This window comes from Phytophthora sojae (genome assembly GCF_000149755.1).
Source record: "Phytophthora sojae unplaced genomic scaffold PHYSOscaffold_8, whole genome shotgun sequence".
Lineage (NCBI taxonomy): Eukaryota > Oomycota > Peronosporomycetes > Peronosporales > Peronosporaceae > Phytophthora > Phytophthora sojae.
In genome coordinates, this window is record NW_009258122.1 from 606,038 (window position 1) to 625,435 (window position 19,398).

Sequence of the window (19,398 nt, forward strand, 5' to 3'; positions counted from 1 at the left end):
TTCCTCTGGTCGTCGCTGGCCTTTACTACCTTGACAGTGTGTAGCTGTTTGACTAGCACCTGCTCGTACGAGTACGTGTGCCTGACGAACCACGCCAAGCAAGGCCTAGCGGGGGATATTGCAATCTTGACATGTATCGGTGGTAATGTTATTTCTACATTCTGCATCTATTAGAACATGAAAAAAACACGTTGAGAGTTTCGATACTCGTATGTGTTCTGGACTGAGTTCTCATTTTACCGCTAATCAAAATGCACTCGGACTCTCCCCTGATTAGTAGACAGAATAACAACCCGCAGTACAACATATTGCCTTAAAAAGCTACAGACAGCAAATGCTGGATCGCACACCAGGCGGTGGACGTTCATACAAACCTGCCGCGCAATTTTAACTAGACGAGCATTTTAGCTAAGCGAGTTACAATACCGCCACGTGCAGTTAACTCCTATTGTTGGGGTGTGCGTTAGAACCCCGCGTTTTACTGCCTATAGTTTTAGAGTTGTAAGACATCGGTACTTTTTAGTAGTAATTATCGTGCCCTATGACTATTTCGAACCTGTAATACGTACTATGTACGAATGAGCTCTGAATGCCTCTGATAGCCACTAACCTGTCTAGAACTGCTTCGGTGTTACAGAGTCTACAGCGAATGCTGCAATCAAATGGGGGGCTACAGCGGAGAGCAGTCCTTTGTCAATGCCGCCTCTATTCAATACTTATAACTCTAGAACTCCGTATTATAATTCAAATGACCCAACAGGACATCATATTTTCAACTGCTCTTTGTGTTGGGCGAAAACAAATTTGACGAATTGAAAATGTGTGTAACCGTTTGCCTATCCTAAATCCCACTACAAGGGCTATGTTTTTTGCAGTTAGCTGTACCCTTGAGAAAACCATAGAAAAAATTGGGACTGCGGGAGAACTATGCCCCTGTACAGCCTCCATTACATAGTAAATAATCTGTGAACTGAAGCACTGCTTCAACTGCGAAGCTGCAATATACGCACTTATGTTCACGAGTAGATGCAGTGCTCACTCCGAGTGCGACTGGCGTTAAGAGTGAAAAATAAAAAGAATTACGCACTTATACACGTACTATTGCTATATTGCAACCTCCACAGTGATTTAGACAACACAGCACGACTGATAATGACTTGTTTAGAAATACTGATGACATCCCAGAACTACTGATGTTCGAAAATAGTAATCCAGAAGCAGTTGTGCAGAATACTATTTTCCAATCCCAACACAAAATCTCAGTAGTACTTACTGACTTATGGAAATTCCTCAAAACAGCTCCCTCGCAAAAGACTCCGCAGTTAAGCTCAACTTCTTTCACCTGCTGCATCATCACATCTGTGATTTCTTCGGTCGAGAAGAACTTGAGAAGAAGAACAAGAAATCCTTCATTTAGTGATGAAGCGGAGGGAAACTTTTAGTTTTGATTGATTGACGGATTGATACTGTTGTCACTTGTACATAACTCCAAAGCGACGCCATTTCCGAGTTCTCCTCGAACATGCAGCCTATGGATCTCGCGGATATCCCGTTCGACGTGCCAGTGATTATTCAGTCGGTGCGCAAGCAGAAGAATCTGCAAAATCCTGTCGGGACCAAGAAGGCTCGCTGTCTCGTGGACAACCGAGACATCTACGAGCAGATGATCTTGCGTCGCCAACCTAACGACAAGGCCGCGATTCAGTCGGTGCGCAACGGCCGCTTCCTCCAAGTTCGAGCGAACGGAAGCTGCGAGTTTGACGCACAAGAGGTCAACGAGCGAGCGCTTTTCGCGTTGGAGACCGACTCGACGTGCTCCATTTTCTTTGTCTCGAGTTTCATGGGGAACGTTCTTCATGCAACAACGAAAACGTCGCCAGGTGCGGCAACACGCTCCGGGAACTCTGGGAAGAATGGAGAATTGTGGAGCCTCGCACTGCCAGTCTGGCGACGCAAGCACGCCAGTAGATTCCCCAAAATGTGGGTGAAACCAGATGGGACAGCATAACCGAGCTTCATGCTTGGCAAGGAGGCAATTTACAATTCTATTGCGAGATTCTAAAACTTTTAATACTAGCAAAACTGTTTATCACAGTACCTCGACGCTGTATGTTTCTTCGGGTTCAACGCACTTCCCTTGTACGACACGGTCGCACAAGTTATATTCACGCCGGAGTTCGGCGCCATCCACAACATAGCAAAGCAGAACTATACCTTATGGAAAGAGGCCGACCGCAGACAGCTCTCGTCCATCGTGGCCATCAAGAGCGAGGTCTTCCTGAATGACAAAGTTCAAGTGCCATCATAGACGACCGAGTGTTTGGCGGAGAGGTAGTACTCGTCGTCGTCGTCACTGTCCGACGAAGACTCGGAGCCGGTCGTGGAACAGTCGGAGGAGGCCTGTACCGACATTCCTTGAGCTCCTGTTAGACCGACTCTTGATCCGATACGGTTGCCTCGATAAAGTTGAACGCGTTCTTTGGAATCTGAGCGTTATTTCGGTGAGGATATGGCCTTCGCTGAACCACGAAAAATGTCACTTGTCCTTCAGATCTCCCCGCGAACCCAACTTGATAACAAAACTAGCAGAGCTACTGCCACTTGGCCTGGGCACCGTCAACTTCGCGCGTCTTTGCCGTATCAAGGCCCACTGAACGTTTCCACTGTGCTCAGTCCATCCCCGCTGCCAGAACACCGTACAAACAAAATTCTAATCCGGTCCAAAGTGGTCGATAATAAGAAAAAATGAATACAACTTCGGACCAAGAATTTACGCTTTGACGTGAGTCAACTATCAGTAATATCATCAGGCAGGCCCACCGACAGCCTTCGTCAAGAAAGCATCAACACGAAGAGTCTTAATTGACCGAGGAACGAACGAGATTTTCTGCATGTAGTAGGCATTAGTATAGCCCTGCTCCACGCAATCCACATCCTTTTCTTTCAAACTTGTCAGCGAAATCCATGAAAGTCTTCGCACGTCAGCGATTTAGTGAGACCATTGCCATCGGCTTCCATGAGCATTCCCCGATTTCTTGCTCAAGCACCCAGTTCCTGCGATGGTTATTCCTTACAATGTTCCTATTATTCTACAGTCGGTGCGTACGCAGAGGAACTTGCAGAATCCTCCCGGCTCAAGAAAAGCACGTTGTCTCGTTGACAACCGCGACGTCTACGAGCGAGCGATCCTGCGTCTTGTGGACGGCAACAGAGTTTCCATCCAGTCTGAGCACAGTGGGCGATACCTGCAAGTCTCCACGTCTACGAGTTGCGTCTTTGATCCAAAGAGCGACGGGCAGTGGGAACACTTCACCATGGAATGCGACGCTGACGGCAACCTGCATTTCATTTCGTGCCATACTGGAACCGCTCTCATCTGCAACGACAAAGGCGTCGTCAAGTGTCCGAGTGAGAATCAATACTACTGGGCGGCGTGGAGGATCGTGGAGCCGCGAGCTGTCGTCACCCTCGTGCAGGTTGCTCCTGCTCAGCACCACGCTCTCGCTGGGAAAGAGCGCCAGAGCTTTATACTGGAGCTGGTGAAGTGCGGAAAGTCGACGGGGGAGATCGAACAGATCGTGACGCGCATGTTCGACGCGATACCGAGTCGCAGCGCGGTTTTTGCTGTTCCAGTCGAAAAGAGAGAAGTTGTTGTCGAAAAGAAGGAAAGAGTGGACAAGAAGACCCCAAGCTAGCAAAAGAGATAAGTTTTCAGGTGCCTGGTTGACTATCAAATTCTACTTCTATACATTACCAGCATTGAAAGTGAACAAGTCAATCGCCGAGAGATGAAGTTCTAAAGTCGGGTAAACTACTGTCATTCATCTGACAGATTGAATGACCTCCACCCACTACACGAGAAGAAACCGAGCATCATTCTTCATTTTTCATCGGCTTATCCCCATGTCGTGTCTCCAGCATCTCGATATCAACGCGCTGCCTCTGAACACGCCGATGCTCTTAATGACGGCAGACTCCCTCCTGGACGACGATTTCATGCAGGAAAGAGTTCCTTTTGTGGAGCTTCAACCAGCTCAGGGGGGAGTGGTGCAGATCCGCAGGTCGGGGTCTTCCAGGGCTTTGGGCTCTGCGTGCAACTTCGACCTCGAAGACGGTGCTGAATTCGAGACGCTCTCAACTCCAAGCGGGATGGTGGTTTTCGAGGAATGCTGTGAGGAGAACTGCTTGGGGTCCCCAAGTTGGGGATATCGATGGAGGACCGGAGCGAAGTTGTTGAGTGTGATAAGGCGTATGAAGGCAAATGGCAGGAGTGGCTATTGCTCAAGCCACTGCTTCCTCCCAGTTTACTCGTCAAGAACTTGGCCGCTGCCTCTCTTTCCGATCCCGACGCGCGCAGACAGTTGATCTGGTATCTCTTGGAAGCCGGCAACTCGAGCGAAACAGTTGCCGAACTTCTGAAGCTCCTACTTGCTGACCCCAACGCTGGTTTGAGTGCCGCCGAACGTCAAGAGCTGGTGCTGAAGCTGGCTGAAATGAATATATCGATGGGGGAGATTGGGGCTATGATGGCGTTGATGTACCCTACCAAAGACCCAACCAGCACGACCAAGAGTGAACAAGCAAGGGCGATAACGGCACAAGATGGATGCTCGGGGGACTGTGCCGGGGAGTATGTCACGGTGGAGCATGACTACATGTAGACTGAGTTCGACGCGATCCCAATAAACTCGCCTCTGGTTATGATTTCTTCGACTGGATCCACGTTGAACACGCCACGAACGGGTTCACGCTTTGTTGAATTGAACAATTAGTTACAATCCACAGTGCCGACGATAAGTCCAAGTGCTTTGTCTTGAATGCATATCAACAGTGTGTGTTCTGGAGCGCGGATGTTGCGCTTGAGTTCAAGATGAGGAAGACTTCGGCTGGTCGGCTAGTGCTGGTCGAACATTTAACTGGGTGCGTGCTTGAAGCTGAGACGCAAGGCCAAACGAGCCTGTCGAAATTTATATTCGGCCGAGTCACAGTCGTGGCTGTTGTTCACTGCGTGCAAGGTAGACTCGTGTGCAGCGAGTCTTACAATGCCGGGATCACAGAAGAAGGACCATTCTCCTGATGCACGACGTCAGTTGATCATGGAGCTTGCACTGGATAAAGAGTCAAGCAAAGATATTGGCGAGGCCTTGAAGCTGATCTATGGGTCTGCAGAGCCAGACCAAGCTCTTCGCGTGACGAATGAGCTTCGCTTGCAGCAGACATTGAAATTATTTGAAGGAAGAGTGTCAACACAGCGTATTGGCGAGTTTCTGAAGATGATGTACGGAACGTCTGATCCGCTGTAGCACGGTTTGCCTTGAGCTACTGCTAATTACATGTAGTTTTTCCTACGAACATTTCCGCATTTCATTTATATGTATTGGTGCATTAACTTAAATGAACATTATCTGTGTGCTGAATAGAAAAGCATCGAGATGTTCCTCAGTACAGATTTATCGCTGCTCCAGTCGAAAAGAGAGAGGGGGGGGGGGGGGAGAGAGAGAGAGGAGAGAGGTTGCTGTTGTTGAAAAGAAAGGAACACTTCACTGACTACTTGTCAATAGTATCCTTAGCAGTCGGTCAAGTCAAATCGGAAGCCAATCATCGAGAGATGAACTTTCAAATAGAGGGTAAACTATTGTCACTCAGCACTACGAACGAGATCGAATGAACCCCCCAGATCGTTGCCAGCCCCGGCCATTCATCTTTTTGCAACGACTTGCCACAATGTCTCGCCTCGTGCATCTCGATACCAATGCGCTCCCGCTGAAGACGCCGCTGCTCTTGATGACCGCTGAAGGCTGCCTCCTCGAAGTTGATTCTATGGTTCCGCTGGTTGAGCTTCAACAAAAGTGGTTAGGACGGGGAATGCTGGAGATCCGTAGATCTGGAGCCCCCAGGGTTTTGACCGGAGGCGGCGGTTTTAGCCACGAGTACGACTCGGTTCAATTGGAGCCATTCTCGACTCCAAGTGGGATGGTTGTATTCAAGAACCGCTACAGTGATCGATGCCTGAGCGTGTCAACGGGCGGCCAATACCAAAGTGTTGATTCTTATGCTGCTTATGACGGCAGCGGCCAGGAGTGGCATTTATTGAGGCTCGTTCTACCAGCCACTGCCAGTTTTCGCCCCAAGGACTTAGCCACGGCCGCTCTTTCCCACCCAACTGCGCGCAGGAAGCTAACCTGGTGTCTTCTGGAAACTGGAAACCCATGTGACATGGTTGCCGATATTGTGAAGCTCCTATACGGAAGAGTAAATCCCAAGGCTGATTTGAGTGTCGCGGAGCGTCAAGAGCAAGCGCTGCTGAAGCTGATATACCCATATTCATCGCAAGAAACGATTCGAGCAATGAAGGTGCCCGTGGGCGGTCCAAACCTGCCTCTTCCTACCGAAGATCCAGCGACATCCGTGGTCAAGAGTGAACAAGCAACGGTGGACGCAAAATACGCTGTGATGGTGACAGCTCGTCAGAGGGTGGCGATCAATACGTCGCAGTGGGGTCTGCTAGCTTGAAACCCGCTGGGTTCGACGCGATTCCGCTGAACTCGCCTCTGGTTATGGTTTCTTCGACTGGATGCACGTTGAATACGCTGGAAACGGGCTCCGGCTTCGTTGAACTGAAGTACCGCCACGATGGCTTAGTTACGATCCACAGTACCGCCGACAAGTCGAAGTGCCTCGTTTTGAATGCGTACCGGCAGTGCGTGTTCGGTAGTGAGGAGTTTGCGCTTATGTTTGAGGAGAAGCTGTCTCCATCTGGGCGACTGGTGCTGGTGGAATCTTGCAGTGGCTGTGTTCTCGAAACGGAGGTCCAAGGTCGAACGCGCCTTGTGGTGTGCCGAAACTTGTATTTGACGGAGTCGCAGTCGTGGCTTTTGTTCGCTGCGCACACTCTTCCTTCAAGTCTCGCACCATTGGGATTGCAGAAGCCGACGTATTCGCCTGATGCGCGACGTCAGTTTATCATGGAGCTAGCGCTGACAAGGAAACGAAGCAAAGAAGTTGGTGGGGTCTTGAAGTTGATTGTGGGTCTGAAACTATGCCATCCAACACTCCTGTAGCGACGGATGCGATTCGTGTCGAGCGCGTTCAGCAGATACTGGAGCTGTTCGAAGGGAGAGTGAAAACGGAAACTATTGAAGAGTATTTGAAGATGATGTACGGGACGAGTTCTCCACTATAAAATGCGGAGAGCTGCTGCAGGAGCTTGTCACAGTGATGAGGCATGAACACTTTTTAACCCCACATACATGTAATTCATTCAAGTTACACTTTTACCGTGCTTGCGAACTCTTCGTCAACGCGCGAAATAAAATTCAGGCAACGCCCGCGTTACCTCGAATAATGCAAATCCAATAGCTAGGCACAGCGTTTTGACTTGCATATATTAAAAAAAAACACTGTTGAATCGCTCCCCTCTCGCTCATTACCACTCAATGGTCTCTTGCACATCAATCACGGCTTTCAGTATCCAAGCCACCACTCAAGATGCAAACCCAGGAGAATAAACTACTGTCACTCAGCTATACGAAGGAAAGTAGGCAACTAATTGCTCGTTCTCCACTAATTGCTCATTCTCCACTATAACGTTGCCAGCAAGGCCGACCTCATTCATCTTTTTGCGACGACCTACCACCATGTCGTTTCTCCAGCATCTCGATATCAACGCGCTGCCCCTGAACAGACCGCTTCTGTTGATGACGGCGGAAGGTGATCTTCTGGAAGATAATCTTACGCAGAAAACTGTTCCTTTTGTCGAGCTTCGGCAATTCGGAAGGAGAGGCGGGGCGATTGAGATTCGCAGGGCTGGATCTCCGAGGTATTTTGGCGGAGGGGGCTGTTTTGACAAGAACCTTAGTTTTTCGTTCGAGACATTGGTAACTCCAAGTGGGATGGTCGTCTTCAAGAACTACTGTAAAGACACTTGTCTAGGGGTAGAACCGGAGGCCCGAAGCAAACGTGGTGAGTGTAATAAGGCGTATTAAGGCAAATGGCAGGAGTGGCTATTGCTAAAATCAATACTACCAGAGTGTTTACTCCCAATGAATTTGGCCGCTGCATCACTTTCCGAGCCGACTGCGCGCAGGCAGCTAACCTGGTGTCTTCTGGAAGGCGGGAATTTTTGCGAAACTGTTGCCGAAGTATTGGAACTCCTGTATGGTACAGCTGAATTACTGAACGATTCCAATGCAGATTTAAGTGCCGCGGAGCGTCAAGAACAAGTGCTGAGGCTGGTTAACGCGAATATGTCGCTGGAACGAGTTCGGGACACAATGGCGCTGTTGTACGGCAAAAGTCCGTCACTTCCAGACAAAGACCCAACAATTACGATCAAGAGTGAGCAACCGAAGACGGAAGCGAAGTTGGCTGATGATGAGCGCTCGGCAGAGAGTGGTGATCAATATGTCACCGTGGCTTGTGTTAGCGACGACCACACTGATCTTGACGCGATCCCACTGAACTCGCCTCTGGTTATGGTTTCTTCGACCGGATCCACGCTCAACATGTCGAGCACAGGTTCCTGCTTTGTGGAATTGGGCTACAACGAGGAGGACGAAGGGCTGGTTACGATTCGAAGCGCCGCCGACAGGTCTAAGTACCTGGTTCTGAACGCATATCTGCAGTGCGTGTTCGGTAGTGCGGAATTTGCGCTCAAGTTCAAGATGAAGCTGTCTCCAGCAGGGCGACTGGTGCTGGTGGAGCATTTAACTGGGTGTGTTCTTGAAACGGAGGTTCAAGGCCGAATGAAGCTGGTGGTGTGCCGGTATCCGTATTCGACACAGTCTGAGTCGTGGCTTTTGTTTACAACTTACGATCTCCCAACAGATCTCACAACGTCGGGAGTGCAGAAGACGGAATATTCCCCTGATGCACGACGTCAGTTGATCATGGAACTTGCAATGAACGGAAAACCATTAAATATGTTAGTGAGGTCTTGAAGCTCATGTACGGGTCCGCAATACCCGCAAACACTCCTATCGCGACACATGAGGTGCGGGCCGAGCGTCTACAGCAGATACTGGAACTGTTTTGGGGAAGAGTGTCAACGCGAGATGTTCGTGATTTTCTGGAGATGCTGTACGGGACGGCTGCTCCGCTATAACACACAGAGCGCTCTTTTTGAAGGCTCCGAGCGGCAGGGCGAGCGAAAGATAGTGCAGTAGCGTCCATTCTGCCAAGGTGGCATTTGATGCTTTGAATACATGCAGCTAGTTCTCCATACAACCTCTTCGCGTTAAGGCCAAGGCAATGATACCCCGCGCTACCTTCGGCGAAAGTCTACAGTAGACCACCAACACTATTTACTCCCAAGTGCGCTTGGTCGCAGAGGTACTAAGAGACCAGTTTCCATGTTGGTAGGGCGATTTCTTCTTGATGAGTCACGCTCCCATTTCACCCAGTGCACGACCGACATCAAACCGACGCATTCACGTTCACAATCAAACAAAACGGCACTGCAGTTGCACTCTCGAATCGTTGTCGGCAGAGTGAGCTACAACGTTCCTTCCATCTGATTCGCTAAAAATCCATGCTTGTCAATCCAAAAAAAACAACGAGAAACGGCTCACTATCGAAATCTCCAGCCAAGCCCCAAGTTCTCCTCAATCCTATCGCCAATGACGCAGATGCAGGTGGAACTCGTGCCCGTGCTCTCCGACAACTACGCGTACCTGCTCATCGACCCCTCCAACCGTACCGTCACCCACCCCATTCACCCATTCACCCATTCACCTCTTTCTCCTCTCTAACCACCCACCCACCCACCCACCCACTTCCCCGTTGCTTTAGGTGTGGCAGCGGCAGTGGATCCCGTGGACGCCGCGAAGGTCTACGCCCGCGCCAAGGAGCTGCAAGTGACCATCTCCACGATCCTGACCACCCACTCGCACTGGGACCACACGGGTGGCAACAACGACCTCCGTGGGCTCATCCAGCAGAAGGAGAACCGTGAAATTCCGGTGGTCGGGGGCCGGGGCAACGCCGTGGAAGCCCAGAGCCAGACTGTGACCGACGGAGACGTCGTCACGGTGGGGGAGCTGCAGGTGAAGGTGTACTTCACCCCGTGCCACACGCGCGACCACGTGCTGTTCCACTGCCAGGACGCGCTCTTCACGGGCGACACGCTGTTCGTGGCGGGCTGCGGCCGCTTCTTCAGCGGCAACCCGGCCGAGATGCACTACGCGCTGAACGAAGTGGTAGCGGCGCTGCCGGAGGAGACCCAGATCTACTGCGGCCACGAGTACACGGCCAGCAACCTGAGGTTCGCGGCCCACGTGGAGCCGGAGAACGAGGTCGTGCAGAAGAAGTTGGCCTGGGCCGTTGAGAAGACGAAGGCGGGGGAGCCCACCATCCCGTCCACGGTCAAGGAAGAGCTGGCCAAGTGGAACGCGGTCTGTATGCGATTGTCAGTCGATTTCTCCGCCTCCGCGCCTGTCTTGTGAATTTAACGCCTGGAAGCTGTGTAAATGATTTTTTTTCTCCTTCTGCTTCGATTTACTTTCCCACCACGCCATCAGCATTGAGAAAGGTTTACAGGCGGTCGCTTGCCACTCAAAACTAAACGAAACTGAGTCGCCATTGGATTCGACGCTCTGAGTTAGGGCTGTCTAGTGACGTGTCGATACCCGGTAACACATTGGGGTGCTTACACTATCGCTGCAGATCCAGACTTCTCACAGGTGCTTAATTGAGCCAACTTTCACCTCGATTACGATGATGCCCAGCTTACGTGGTTGTCAATGATCCCCCTCGACCTCCGCGGATACAAACGATTCGTGGAATCGCACCGACAAGCAATGCTCACCGTCAATGAACAGCGAATGTCTCGACCTTCTTCGAATTCACGGCCTTCCCAAGACCGACTTCAGTCAGTCGGCGACTGCAACGGCGATTATATCTTCAGGTTTTGCGGGAGTAGCGCCGCTATCGTGACGGGCCGTGCTTCCAGCTCCTTTGCGATGTTCCCCGCTGACGAACACGTGGGTGGCGCTATCACTGTTGCCACCTATCACGATGAGGCTGATCGGAAGTAGTAACGTGAATTGATCGAGTCGCATACTGCGAGTCCGCAATGAAGGGTTGGCAGTCTGAGGCGTTTGGAGTCGACAGAGAAATGAGCGGTGTCTGGAGCTCCACACTCCTCCGGTTTGCTGATTTTCTCGTATGCAAGAAGCCGTCGGCATTGGGAAGTTGAAGGAGCTCGTTGATGGAAACCTGGACCCTGGTGCGCTAAAGGCGTTTCTGGAGAAGAACTCGATCACGTTTTCCAAGAGCGACTACGCGCGAATCATGAGCAAGACCACAACGGGAGAGTGCGGCGTTGTTGCATTTAGCATCCTGTTTGCGTTAGTGACGGTGGTTCGGGTCACGGTACTTGGCGCTGCAGGTATAGGATATTCGATGACGAAAGCGAGACAAGCCTTTGGATAATCGTCTACTGTATCGGAATCGGAGGAACGTAAAGCCCGCCGGCTCACACTACGATATGCTACAGTAGTAGCAGTTATTTGGAATACGATGCTGCTTCTGCGTATATGTTCTCATTGATTCACTTTGTCTGCAAACTACGCACGTCATGGGAAACGCACCTTCGAATGATATACTATCTTCAAAGTATTTTGCTGAGTTCTCAATCGACCTTCAGCTTCTTAAGGATTTCACACCAGTTTCGGAGGCACACTCATGTATCCGTTCCAACTCGGGTTGCTACTCTTTCTCCGACATCGCGGAATTCGGCGATCGACACAGTACACACCTACGATAAAACTCAATGAAAAATGTTCAGAAGTGAAGCGAAGAATTCCGCGACGCAAGACATTTTCATAGGGCAATTGTGTTGACCTCTCCTTCCAAGCTCTAGCCCGCGGCAAGCATTTCTCATTGGGGCCGCTCGCCGCGCTATCGATCTGATCTCTGACTTATCGTCCGGAAAACCATCTATCCTCCGGATGACTTGCATACCCGAAGTCGGTCTTTTTGGGAAGACCATGAACCTGAAGGAGCTCGGTGCATTTTTGGGCGGGAATCCGTCGATTTCGGCAAGGCGAAGGAGTTTGTTGGCTAGAGGCTCGACCGCAGCACACTGAAGGCATTTTGAAAAAGAACCCAATGAAGCGCGGCTGCAGCGAAATCGTGAGCAAGACTCCTACGGAAGCAAAACGGCACACTGTTGCTGAACTCCTTGTATTTTCAACGATAGCTGTACGTTCTCGGCAACAATCAGTTCTTGTTGAAGCGGTTAGTAAGCTTGCCATCTTCAACTTAAACCCCGCCGCATCTCATGTCGTGCGCGTTCGTTCATTTACTGACTGCCTCGTCGCTCCTTCCTCCTTCGTCCGCCCTGGCAGCCTCTTTCGTCATTCACAAACTACATTTACGGTGACATTATGGAGCTGCTGTAGGGCACGAGCAGCCGTTCTCGACAAACACTGGCGGCCCCAAAGCGTTTTTCTTCTTTTGAGTTGCTGGGAAAGTTCTGAGACTTTCAGATCGATCGATTGATTGATTAATACGAACCGTGTTTCCTTACCCTCTGCTCATTCTTCATTTTGCAGTCGCCCACCACAAACAATGCGGTCTAAGAGACACCTCGACACCAGCGCTCTTCCTTTCGACACCCCTCTCGTAATAATGACTACCGAGAATGAACTCCTTAGAGAGGAATGTGAGATGCCCATGTTTGTTGAGCTTCAGCGAGCGGAACGTGGAATGTTTCTCATTCGGAGCGCCACTAGTCGAGACAAATACCTGGATCAAATGGGGAACTGCTTTCGAGAGCGCCAATATGCCAACGAGTTCGTGGCGAAGCTTCAAGATGGCGAAGAAATTACCTTCGAAGACAGTAGTGGCGGCTCGGCGCTCAAATTAAGCTTCGGACGTTGCCGTTTTGGGTCAAATAATGGTATGCCGAGTAAGAGGTGGCTCCTAATGACCCTGTTTCAGCTGAAACACTAGTGTCTCGCCCCCTGCGTCCGATCTGCAGCGTGTTGTTGCTGCAGGTACAGTCGATTCAGCAGCCCGACGACAGCTGATCGTCAAGTTCTCCAAGAGCGGCAAGTCGAGTGATGGAATTAGCAAGATCCTCACACTGCTGTACGGCACGGCGACTCCTCCTAGGAATCTGGCCAAGACGGACGCGATGAAGCTCGAGCGTCGACGGCAGATACTGATGCTAGTTGAATCGGGTAAGCCCACGAAGGCGGTTGGTGATATAATCCAGCTGATGTATGGCACGGAGAACGAGGAGGAACCGGATTTCAAGGTGAAAAGGGAGGTCGCCTAATAGTCGAAAAGGTAGGGAAGGATCTACCGGTTTTTGTTTTTGCATTGAAGCAATTGCATTATTATTTTTCTGGCAAACCTCGTCCCCATCTAATATCTCGAATCGAGGCATTACGTGGGCAGTGCCCTGGCTAAAGAGTTGAAAGCTGGAATTCTTGATGTTGATGGGCGATGGATGGGTGGATAGTGCTTACTCTAAGAAAAATCAAAACCATTCCCAATTTTTTTACTCAAGCGAACGCACCCATGGTCGAGCCTTTTGATGCCAAGGCGCTCCCGCTTGCGGTTCCTCTGGTGATGGCGACTTCGTTTCGTGTCACCTTGCGCACTCCCAGTCCCGGTGTTTCCTTTGTCGAGCTCTATCGCAATGGCGATGAGACGATCAGCATTCGAAACGCCAAGAACAAGAGCGAGCACCTCGTACTGAGCTCGTATTCCCAGTGCGTCTTTGGAAGCCTCGAAGATGCGCTCAAGTTCAAGATGAAGATGTCTCCAGCTGGACTTTTCGTGTTTGAGGAAGCTGCGACAGGAAATGCGCTCGAGATTGAGTACCAAGGACGTGTGAGGCTCGTCGTGTGCCGCAACAAGTATCAGATGGAGACGCAGTCTTGGTACCTGCTGCAACAGCACACGCTCGGCTCGACTGTCTCGCAGCCGTGTACTTCTACCGACCCGCTAAGCTTGGCTGAAGCATCTGAAGACGAGATGGGAGGGCGACGCCAACTCGTAATGCATTTACTGGACTCTGGGAAGGCCGCCAAGGACGTCGGCGACATCCTGACGCTCATGTACGGCTCGCCCCAACCTTTCAAGACTGAAGTCGCCACGGAAGAATTGTGTGCTGAGCGCCGACAGCTCATTGTGAAGCTTGTCGAGTCGGGCAAGTCGGCGAAGGAAGTTGGCAAGATACTGGTGCTGATGTACGGCTCGACTGCACCTCTCCAAGAGTAGGAGAACAGTTCTTCTCCAGCCTTTTTCTTTTGTGAACGTTAATCGTAACCATCGCGGGGTTCGTCATTCGTTATTGGTATTCGATGGAGCTGAAGAAACACAAAACAACTATAGTGATTGGAATGAGTGGAGCATTCACTGCAAGATCCTCTACTTCGTGAGCAGATGCGGAGCGACTCGTTCGAGGTACTTCTGATATTCCTGGAAGATTCTCCTGTACGTGGGTAGGTTGTCGACGTCCAGCGCATTGTAGACTTGTTCGTCCGTCAATTTCAGTTTTCTTACCCACTTCCAGAAAGAATCGTCACGTAGGACTGCACTGCTCATCATATCGTCGAGAATTTTCATGTTGATTGTCCGCGCTTCGTCGTCTTCATCAGCGCCTTTGTGGGCCCTCAGGAACAGCTTGCCAGCCTTCTCGCTGGACCCGAACGTGCAAACTTCATCTAGTAGCACAAGCTGCGAGGTTCCAGGCTGATCATGTGACGTGGCGGCAAGTGATTCAACTCCCGCGAAGAGGGCAGCGGAACTCGAGAAGGATGACAACGGAGTGGCGTATTGTGTGCTTGGTGCTTTGGGGGTACGCGGCTTGCCGGCTTGATGACGAAAAAGCAAATGCCCAAGTGAGTGTAACACAGGCGCAGCTTGCATGCACATCCGTGAACAGCTTCACAAATTTCAACAACCAAGCTCCCTGAAGTTTATACTCATGCGCAATCATTTTGGCCTGGTATCACTAGCTAGTCGTATGCAGCGTTACGTTTTATGGAGCACCCTTGGCTCGAATGATGATTTCATAGGTACGTGCGCTTGTTGCGCGGCAGATTACACTCTTTGCCTTCGACCACTATACTTAAGTCCGTCTCCAGCCAACAAACATCGTCGTCGGTGATTCAAGACCCGTCCGAGGCGCTGCAGCTCAACGACAAGTCAAAATGGCGCGCTGCAGCTTGTTCGAAACTGTTTCAGCCAATTGTCGCGCTCGATTGTTGGGTTCGGCTCGTATGGATCGCTCTACGTGAAGCGTTGGACGGAAGCCACTCGAACTACTTCACTTACTAACATTTGGACTCAATAAAATTGCTCACATTCAGGGAATCTGACAATTTGGTAGGGCGAAACGCAAGAAGACTAAAGTGACCCAATGCTGCACAGCGATGAAGACTTAGGTTTCGAATGTTGAACGTAGGACAGTGCTTGGAATGCCATTCGCCTTGTGCTTGGTATTAATAGCAATAGAGAATAGCAATCAAGTATGGTAAAGGGACTTGCAAATGCTAGATAGTGGTTAAAACGAGGATACCGACGCTACGCCCGCTCCATCGACTAAACCCTTCCTCACAATTTCGATCGGAATATCGGCAGGAAGACGAGCATTGATTTCCAGTAATAATGATGCGGCAGATGTAGCTGCCACCGCGTAAACCGTGGATAGTGGGGTTCAACGGACCTGTGTTGGCAATCGCATCGACCAAAGTCGTCATCGCGACGCGCGTGTTCGGGAAAATGAGTGGCGACGGCGCGTCGCCATCCGAGTCCTCTTCCGACAGTGGGGACAGGCAGCACAGGTGGAGCCCCATTCACGAAGTCGGTCGTGAGAATCGGTTGGATGTAGCTCAAGAGGCTTTCGATCTCCACTTGACTATCGCCAACAAGCTCAATCGGCGTGGCCAGCGGCGTCCTGTAGTGCGTTGCCGCTGGTCCAAAGAAGGAGTCAACTATAGGAGGCGCCCTGGCATGAGTACAGGCCCATTCGCGGTGGATGTACCATGCGGCGTTGTCACGTCGCCAAGGCGAATGATGACAATCCCTTCGCCTCTGATCCTTTCAAGCTCAACACCGGTGGCTTCAATTGCCTCGACGAGGGTTGACTCGCAGCGGGATCTCCTTGTTTAATCAGTCTTGGTATCCGTTTTGACTGTCACGGAATTACACTTTCTTAAACGCTGAAGAGAAGTGCTTAACTACTCGCGTAGGTGGTCCCAAAACTTTGCGCGCTTAGCAAACTACATGAATTCCTCGCTATAGGGACCGCCCGCCAATTTTTTCAAATTGAAAAGCTATCCGCGCAAGCGCCATACCGAGTCACACACTTGTCAGTTCTGCGTCGTAGCTCACAATGAACAGCTTTTCATATTCTGCCAGATCTGAAGCGATTAACTCCCGTCCTTCAGGCGAATCCAGTCGAAAGTCGATCAAGCAGTAATCGGCCAGCTTGAGCGCGGTTGCGTTCATCCAGATTGTCGCTTTGCCGCAGCAGCTCGATGCCCCAAGTCTCATCCCCACCTTGAACCAAGAATGGTGTGTTTTCCGCTGGAGTGCGGAAGAGAAGTTTTCTGGAATGGTGCTACTGACTACGTGCCACTGAGCACCTTCAAATACCCGAGGAGTTTCAAGTGACGAAACTAGAGTTGGCACTAGATAGATAAGACCGGTGGGGGCAGCCATTCGCGAATTTGCGCTCAAGCCGACCAGTTCAACCTTCTAAGTTTAACGTTCCAGCCACTCCGATGGCCCCTCCGCCGACGCTTCAGTCCGTGTAGTACGTGCTGCTGCTACCTGAACTCCTCGATCAAGGCATTCAAGAACCGCAGTACGCCAAGGTCACTCGTCGAATGCGGTCTGGCGTCACGCTGTGTGGCGTTGGAAGTGAGCGCGAGCGCAAGTAGAAAATCACCATCGAGCAGGCGCTGGCTTGGGCAGTTTCAGAAGACGAAGTAGAGACGAACCCTTCTCCACTCATCCGCTCTCCTCTGGTGATTATCGACGATGACCACTTCATCCATTGTCAAGTGGCTGCGTGCGACGGCGATGGAGCTGTGGTAAACACGGTTGGGGGAATTCATCGTGTACCCCAATCCAGTGTCGTCAGATCGGCCCCCGTCGTCACTATTCTGCTTCGAAACCTGTCGTTTGCCGCAGAAGATTGGAGCCTACCCGAAATCACTGACCTCCATCAGAAGCTATTAGATCGCGTACTGGGCACCAACGGCGCCACCGCTTCCAACGACGTCCAGCAAATAATGCACGGTATCATCGACGATGCCATGAGACCCTCGGCAGACGAGATTGTGACGTGGATCAACCCACTGTCTGGACAGGAAGTTGCTTTTCCTGTTCAACATGCCGTCGGTTATGCTTTCTACAAGGATGGCGGAGTGGAGCCAACTCCAGATTCGGTAGGGTCCTCATTCGGCACACCTCCGACAGCATCCAACCAGCGTCAGGTGACCGAAACTACAAGGACGGCACGCAGGATCTCCCTCCTTAACCCCAGTAGAGTCTCCACCCGTACGGAAGCAAGTGCCATGTTCGACACACAAGACGATGATGACGACGTTCTTGAAGAAATTGAAGTCGGCGCTTCGACGGATGGACCCAATCACGAGGTGCAGTAGTTCGTGCCTCCTCCTCCGAGCAAACGAGCTCGAACGAAACTGTCTGTCGCACAGCAGCAACACAGTGGAGAGATTCTAGCTGCCCTCGCGTCCCAGCCCCGCCTGCAGCGTATCTTCGCGGAGAACTATCTGCCCGACTCCTCAGTTGTAGCAAGAACATCCACGAAGGCACCAACTACTTCTACGACAACCCTAGGATCAAGTGGCATGCGATTGAACTCAGCACAAGGTGAAGCAGCGCTGCATTTCAATGTCAGCAACGCAAGTGTTCCTACTTCATCACAGATCCAGGTTCATGAAGCGGTCGCTGCACCGCACCATCAAGGTACGACGTTAGAAGAATATGTGGATGGAATGATTGCTTCGGAATATTGCTTGTTTAAACCCTTGCCCGGGGTGTCTACGCGAGTCCGTGATATTCAGTTCGGCAAGCGAGGACTGTCGGTGATGCACTTCCAGCCTCTCGCATTCGATGATAAAGTGGCACGGTACATGAATGGAGGATCTAATTTTCAGAATCTGAGTTCTTCGACGGCGATTCCCAAAGCCCCGCAACCAAAGGATGTTCATGAAGTGGTGGCTGCGTGTCAAATACTGGAGCTTTTTGCTAGCGACTACTTCTCTGCCGACCTGAAGGCTTCTATCACGGCGCTAGTTGCGCTAGTTACAGGTCTCGCGCGGTCGCATGTGTGGGAGGCCGACGACCTACCGCTTCTCGTCTATTGGATCAACGTCACGCTGGAGGAGTATCGAACGCAAATAAGCCAAGCAACGTTGGTACCTGGTGAATTCAAGAAAACGTTTTCGCTGGAGAACAGCAGCCTTCAACACATCCTACAAACGGTGTCTTCCCGACAGCTTCAGCGGCTTCGCAATGAAATCACGCAGTCGAGTCGAGCTCCAAGGCGCGGTCAAGAACAGCTCAACAATGATTATGCAGCCAAACAGGTCGCCCCACTGACGAAAGGTTTGGAGAAGCTAATTCCGCACCAAGAAGGCACACAACTATGCCTTCGATACCTGTCGGTGAAAGGCTGCCGCTCAACGCCAACCGTCCCATGTTTTTCGGGAAGAGCCCACTTCGATCCTGAGTCGGTGCACCCTCGACTTAAGGCTCTGATCAAGAAACGTTTTGGCGGGCTCAAGGCCAAGTACTCGTCGCTCTGAAGAGGCCCGGGCGATCATTGGGCAGGGTCGTCGGGCAGACAGCGGCGATACACCGTGCCTACGCAGACGCAAAATGCAGCTATACAACTGGCGTCGAGCTCCGTCAAAGTAAACATCAAGCGCCAGCTACTGGGTCAGCCTTCGCATCCCCAGACATACCCGCTGGTCCCTCCGTCAAATACGGCACGTTTTTCCAAGAGCCAGCTGCTCTCCGAACCTCCAAGATCGGATCTCAACACGTTGGTCCCTCCACCGGTCAACGCCGTGGCAGGTCAACCTTTCACGTCGCCTTCTACAACATACTACCATGCAGCAGACTATTGGCATTTCAAACTATCCAAATTCAGCGAAGAATTTATTCGTCAGTGCCTTGAATCTGATCTGCTCCATGAGGAAGTCGTGATAAGTACCCATTTACACCGTCAAGGTTTTCGTCGAGATCGTTCTCCCACCGGCTTGGATACCTTGGCACAACGCACGCTGACTGAGATTTGCCAAGCACAACGACTTGACGTGGCGTCGGCTGCGCGCCTCGTACGTGGTGAACGCCCTACAGACCCACGACCAAACAAAGCCGTGCGTCCGCAAGATATTGCGTTGC

At 51.2% G+C, this 19,398-nt stretch overlaps 8 protein-coding genes across 8 annotated transcripts; 7 read left to right on the top strand and 1 right to left on the bottom strand.

The window, feature by feature from the left end:
* Positions 1–1,531: 1,531 nt before the first annotated feature.
* Positions 1,532–3,695, top strand: PHYSODRAFT_520424 (hypothetical protein; the record flags this gene model as incomplete). Its single annotated transcript, XM_009534974.1, has 2 exons — positions 1,532–1,755; positions 3,269–3,695. 2 exons carry the CDS (start codon positions 1,532–1,534, stop codon positions 3,693–3,695), a joined length of 651 nt encoding a protein of 216 aa, XP_009533269.1.
* Positions 3,696–3,903: 208 nt separating this feature from the next.
* On the top strand, positions 3,904–4,661 carry PHYSODRAFT_304377 (hypothetical protein; the record flags this gene model as incomplete). Its single annotated transcript, XM_009534975.1, has 2 exons — positions 3,904–4,152; positions 4,200–4,661. 2 exons carry the CDS (start codon positions 3,904–3,906, stop codon positions 4,659–4,661), a joined length of 711 nt encoding a protein of 236 aa, XP_009533270.1.
* A 1,063-nt stretch (positions 4,662–5,724) lies between these two features.
* On the top strand, positions 5,725–6,513 carry PHYSODRAFT_304378 (hypothetical protein; the record flags this gene model as incomplete). Its single annotated transcript, XM_009534976.1, has 1 exon — positions 5,725–6,513. One exon carries the CDS (start codon positions 5,725–5,727, stop codon positions 6,511–6,513), a length of 789 nt encoding a protein of 262 aa, XP_009533271.1.
* A 1,760-nt stretch (positions 6,514–8,273) lies between these two features.
* Positions 8,274–8,869, top strand: PHYSODRAFT_261763 (hypothetical protein; the record flags this gene model as incomplete). The annotated part of the gene is made up of 2 exons (XM_009534977.1): positions 8,274–8,713; positions 8,827–8,869. 2 exons carry the CDS (start codon positions 8,274–8,276, stop codon positions 8,867–8,869), a joined length of 483 nt encoding a protein of 160 aa, XP_009533272.1.
* A 757-nt stretch (positions 8,870–9,626) lies between these two features.
* Positions 9,627–10,442, top strand: PHYSODRAFT_520173 (hypothetical protein; the record flags this gene model as incomplete). Its single annotated transcript, XM_009534978.1, has 2 exons — positions 9,627–9,693; positions 9,790–10,442. 2 exons carry the CDS (start codon positions 9,627–9,629, stop codon positions 10,440–10,442), a joined length of 720 nt encoding a protein of 239 aa, XP_009533273.1.
* Positions 10,443–12,570: 2,128 nt separating this feature from the next.
* PHYSODRAFT_304380 (hypothetical protein) lies at positions 12,571–14,232 on the top strand (the record flags this gene model as incomplete). The annotated part of the gene is made up of 3 exons (XM_009534979.1): positions 12,571–12,901; positions 12,999–13,184; positions 13,469–14,232. 3 exons carry the CDS (start codon positions 12,571–12,573, stop codon positions 14,230–14,232), a joined length of 1,281 nt encoding a protein of 426 aa, XP_009533274.1.
* Positions 14,233–14,382: 150 nt separating this feature from the next.
* On the bottom strand, positions 14,383–14,889 carry PHYSODRAFT_287080 (hypothetical protein; the record flags this gene model as incomplete). Its single annotated transcript, XM_009534980.1, has 1 exon — positions 14,383–14,889. The coding sequence occupies one exon, from the start codon at positions 14,887–14,889 to the stop codon at positions 14,383–14,385; it is 507 nt and encodes a 168-aa protein (XP_009533275.1).
* Positions 14,890–18,122: 3,233 nt separating this feature from the next.
* PHYSODRAFT_520755 (hypothetical protein) lies at positions 18,123–18,797 on the top strand (the record flags this gene model as incomplete). The annotated part of the gene is made up of 1 exon (XM_009534981.1): positions 18,123–18,797. The coding sequence occupies one exon, from the start codon at positions 18,123–18,125 to the stop codon at positions 18,795–18,797; it is 675 nt and encodes a 224-aa protein (XP_009533276.1).
* Between the last annotated feature and the right edge of the window lie 601 nt (positions 18,798–19,398).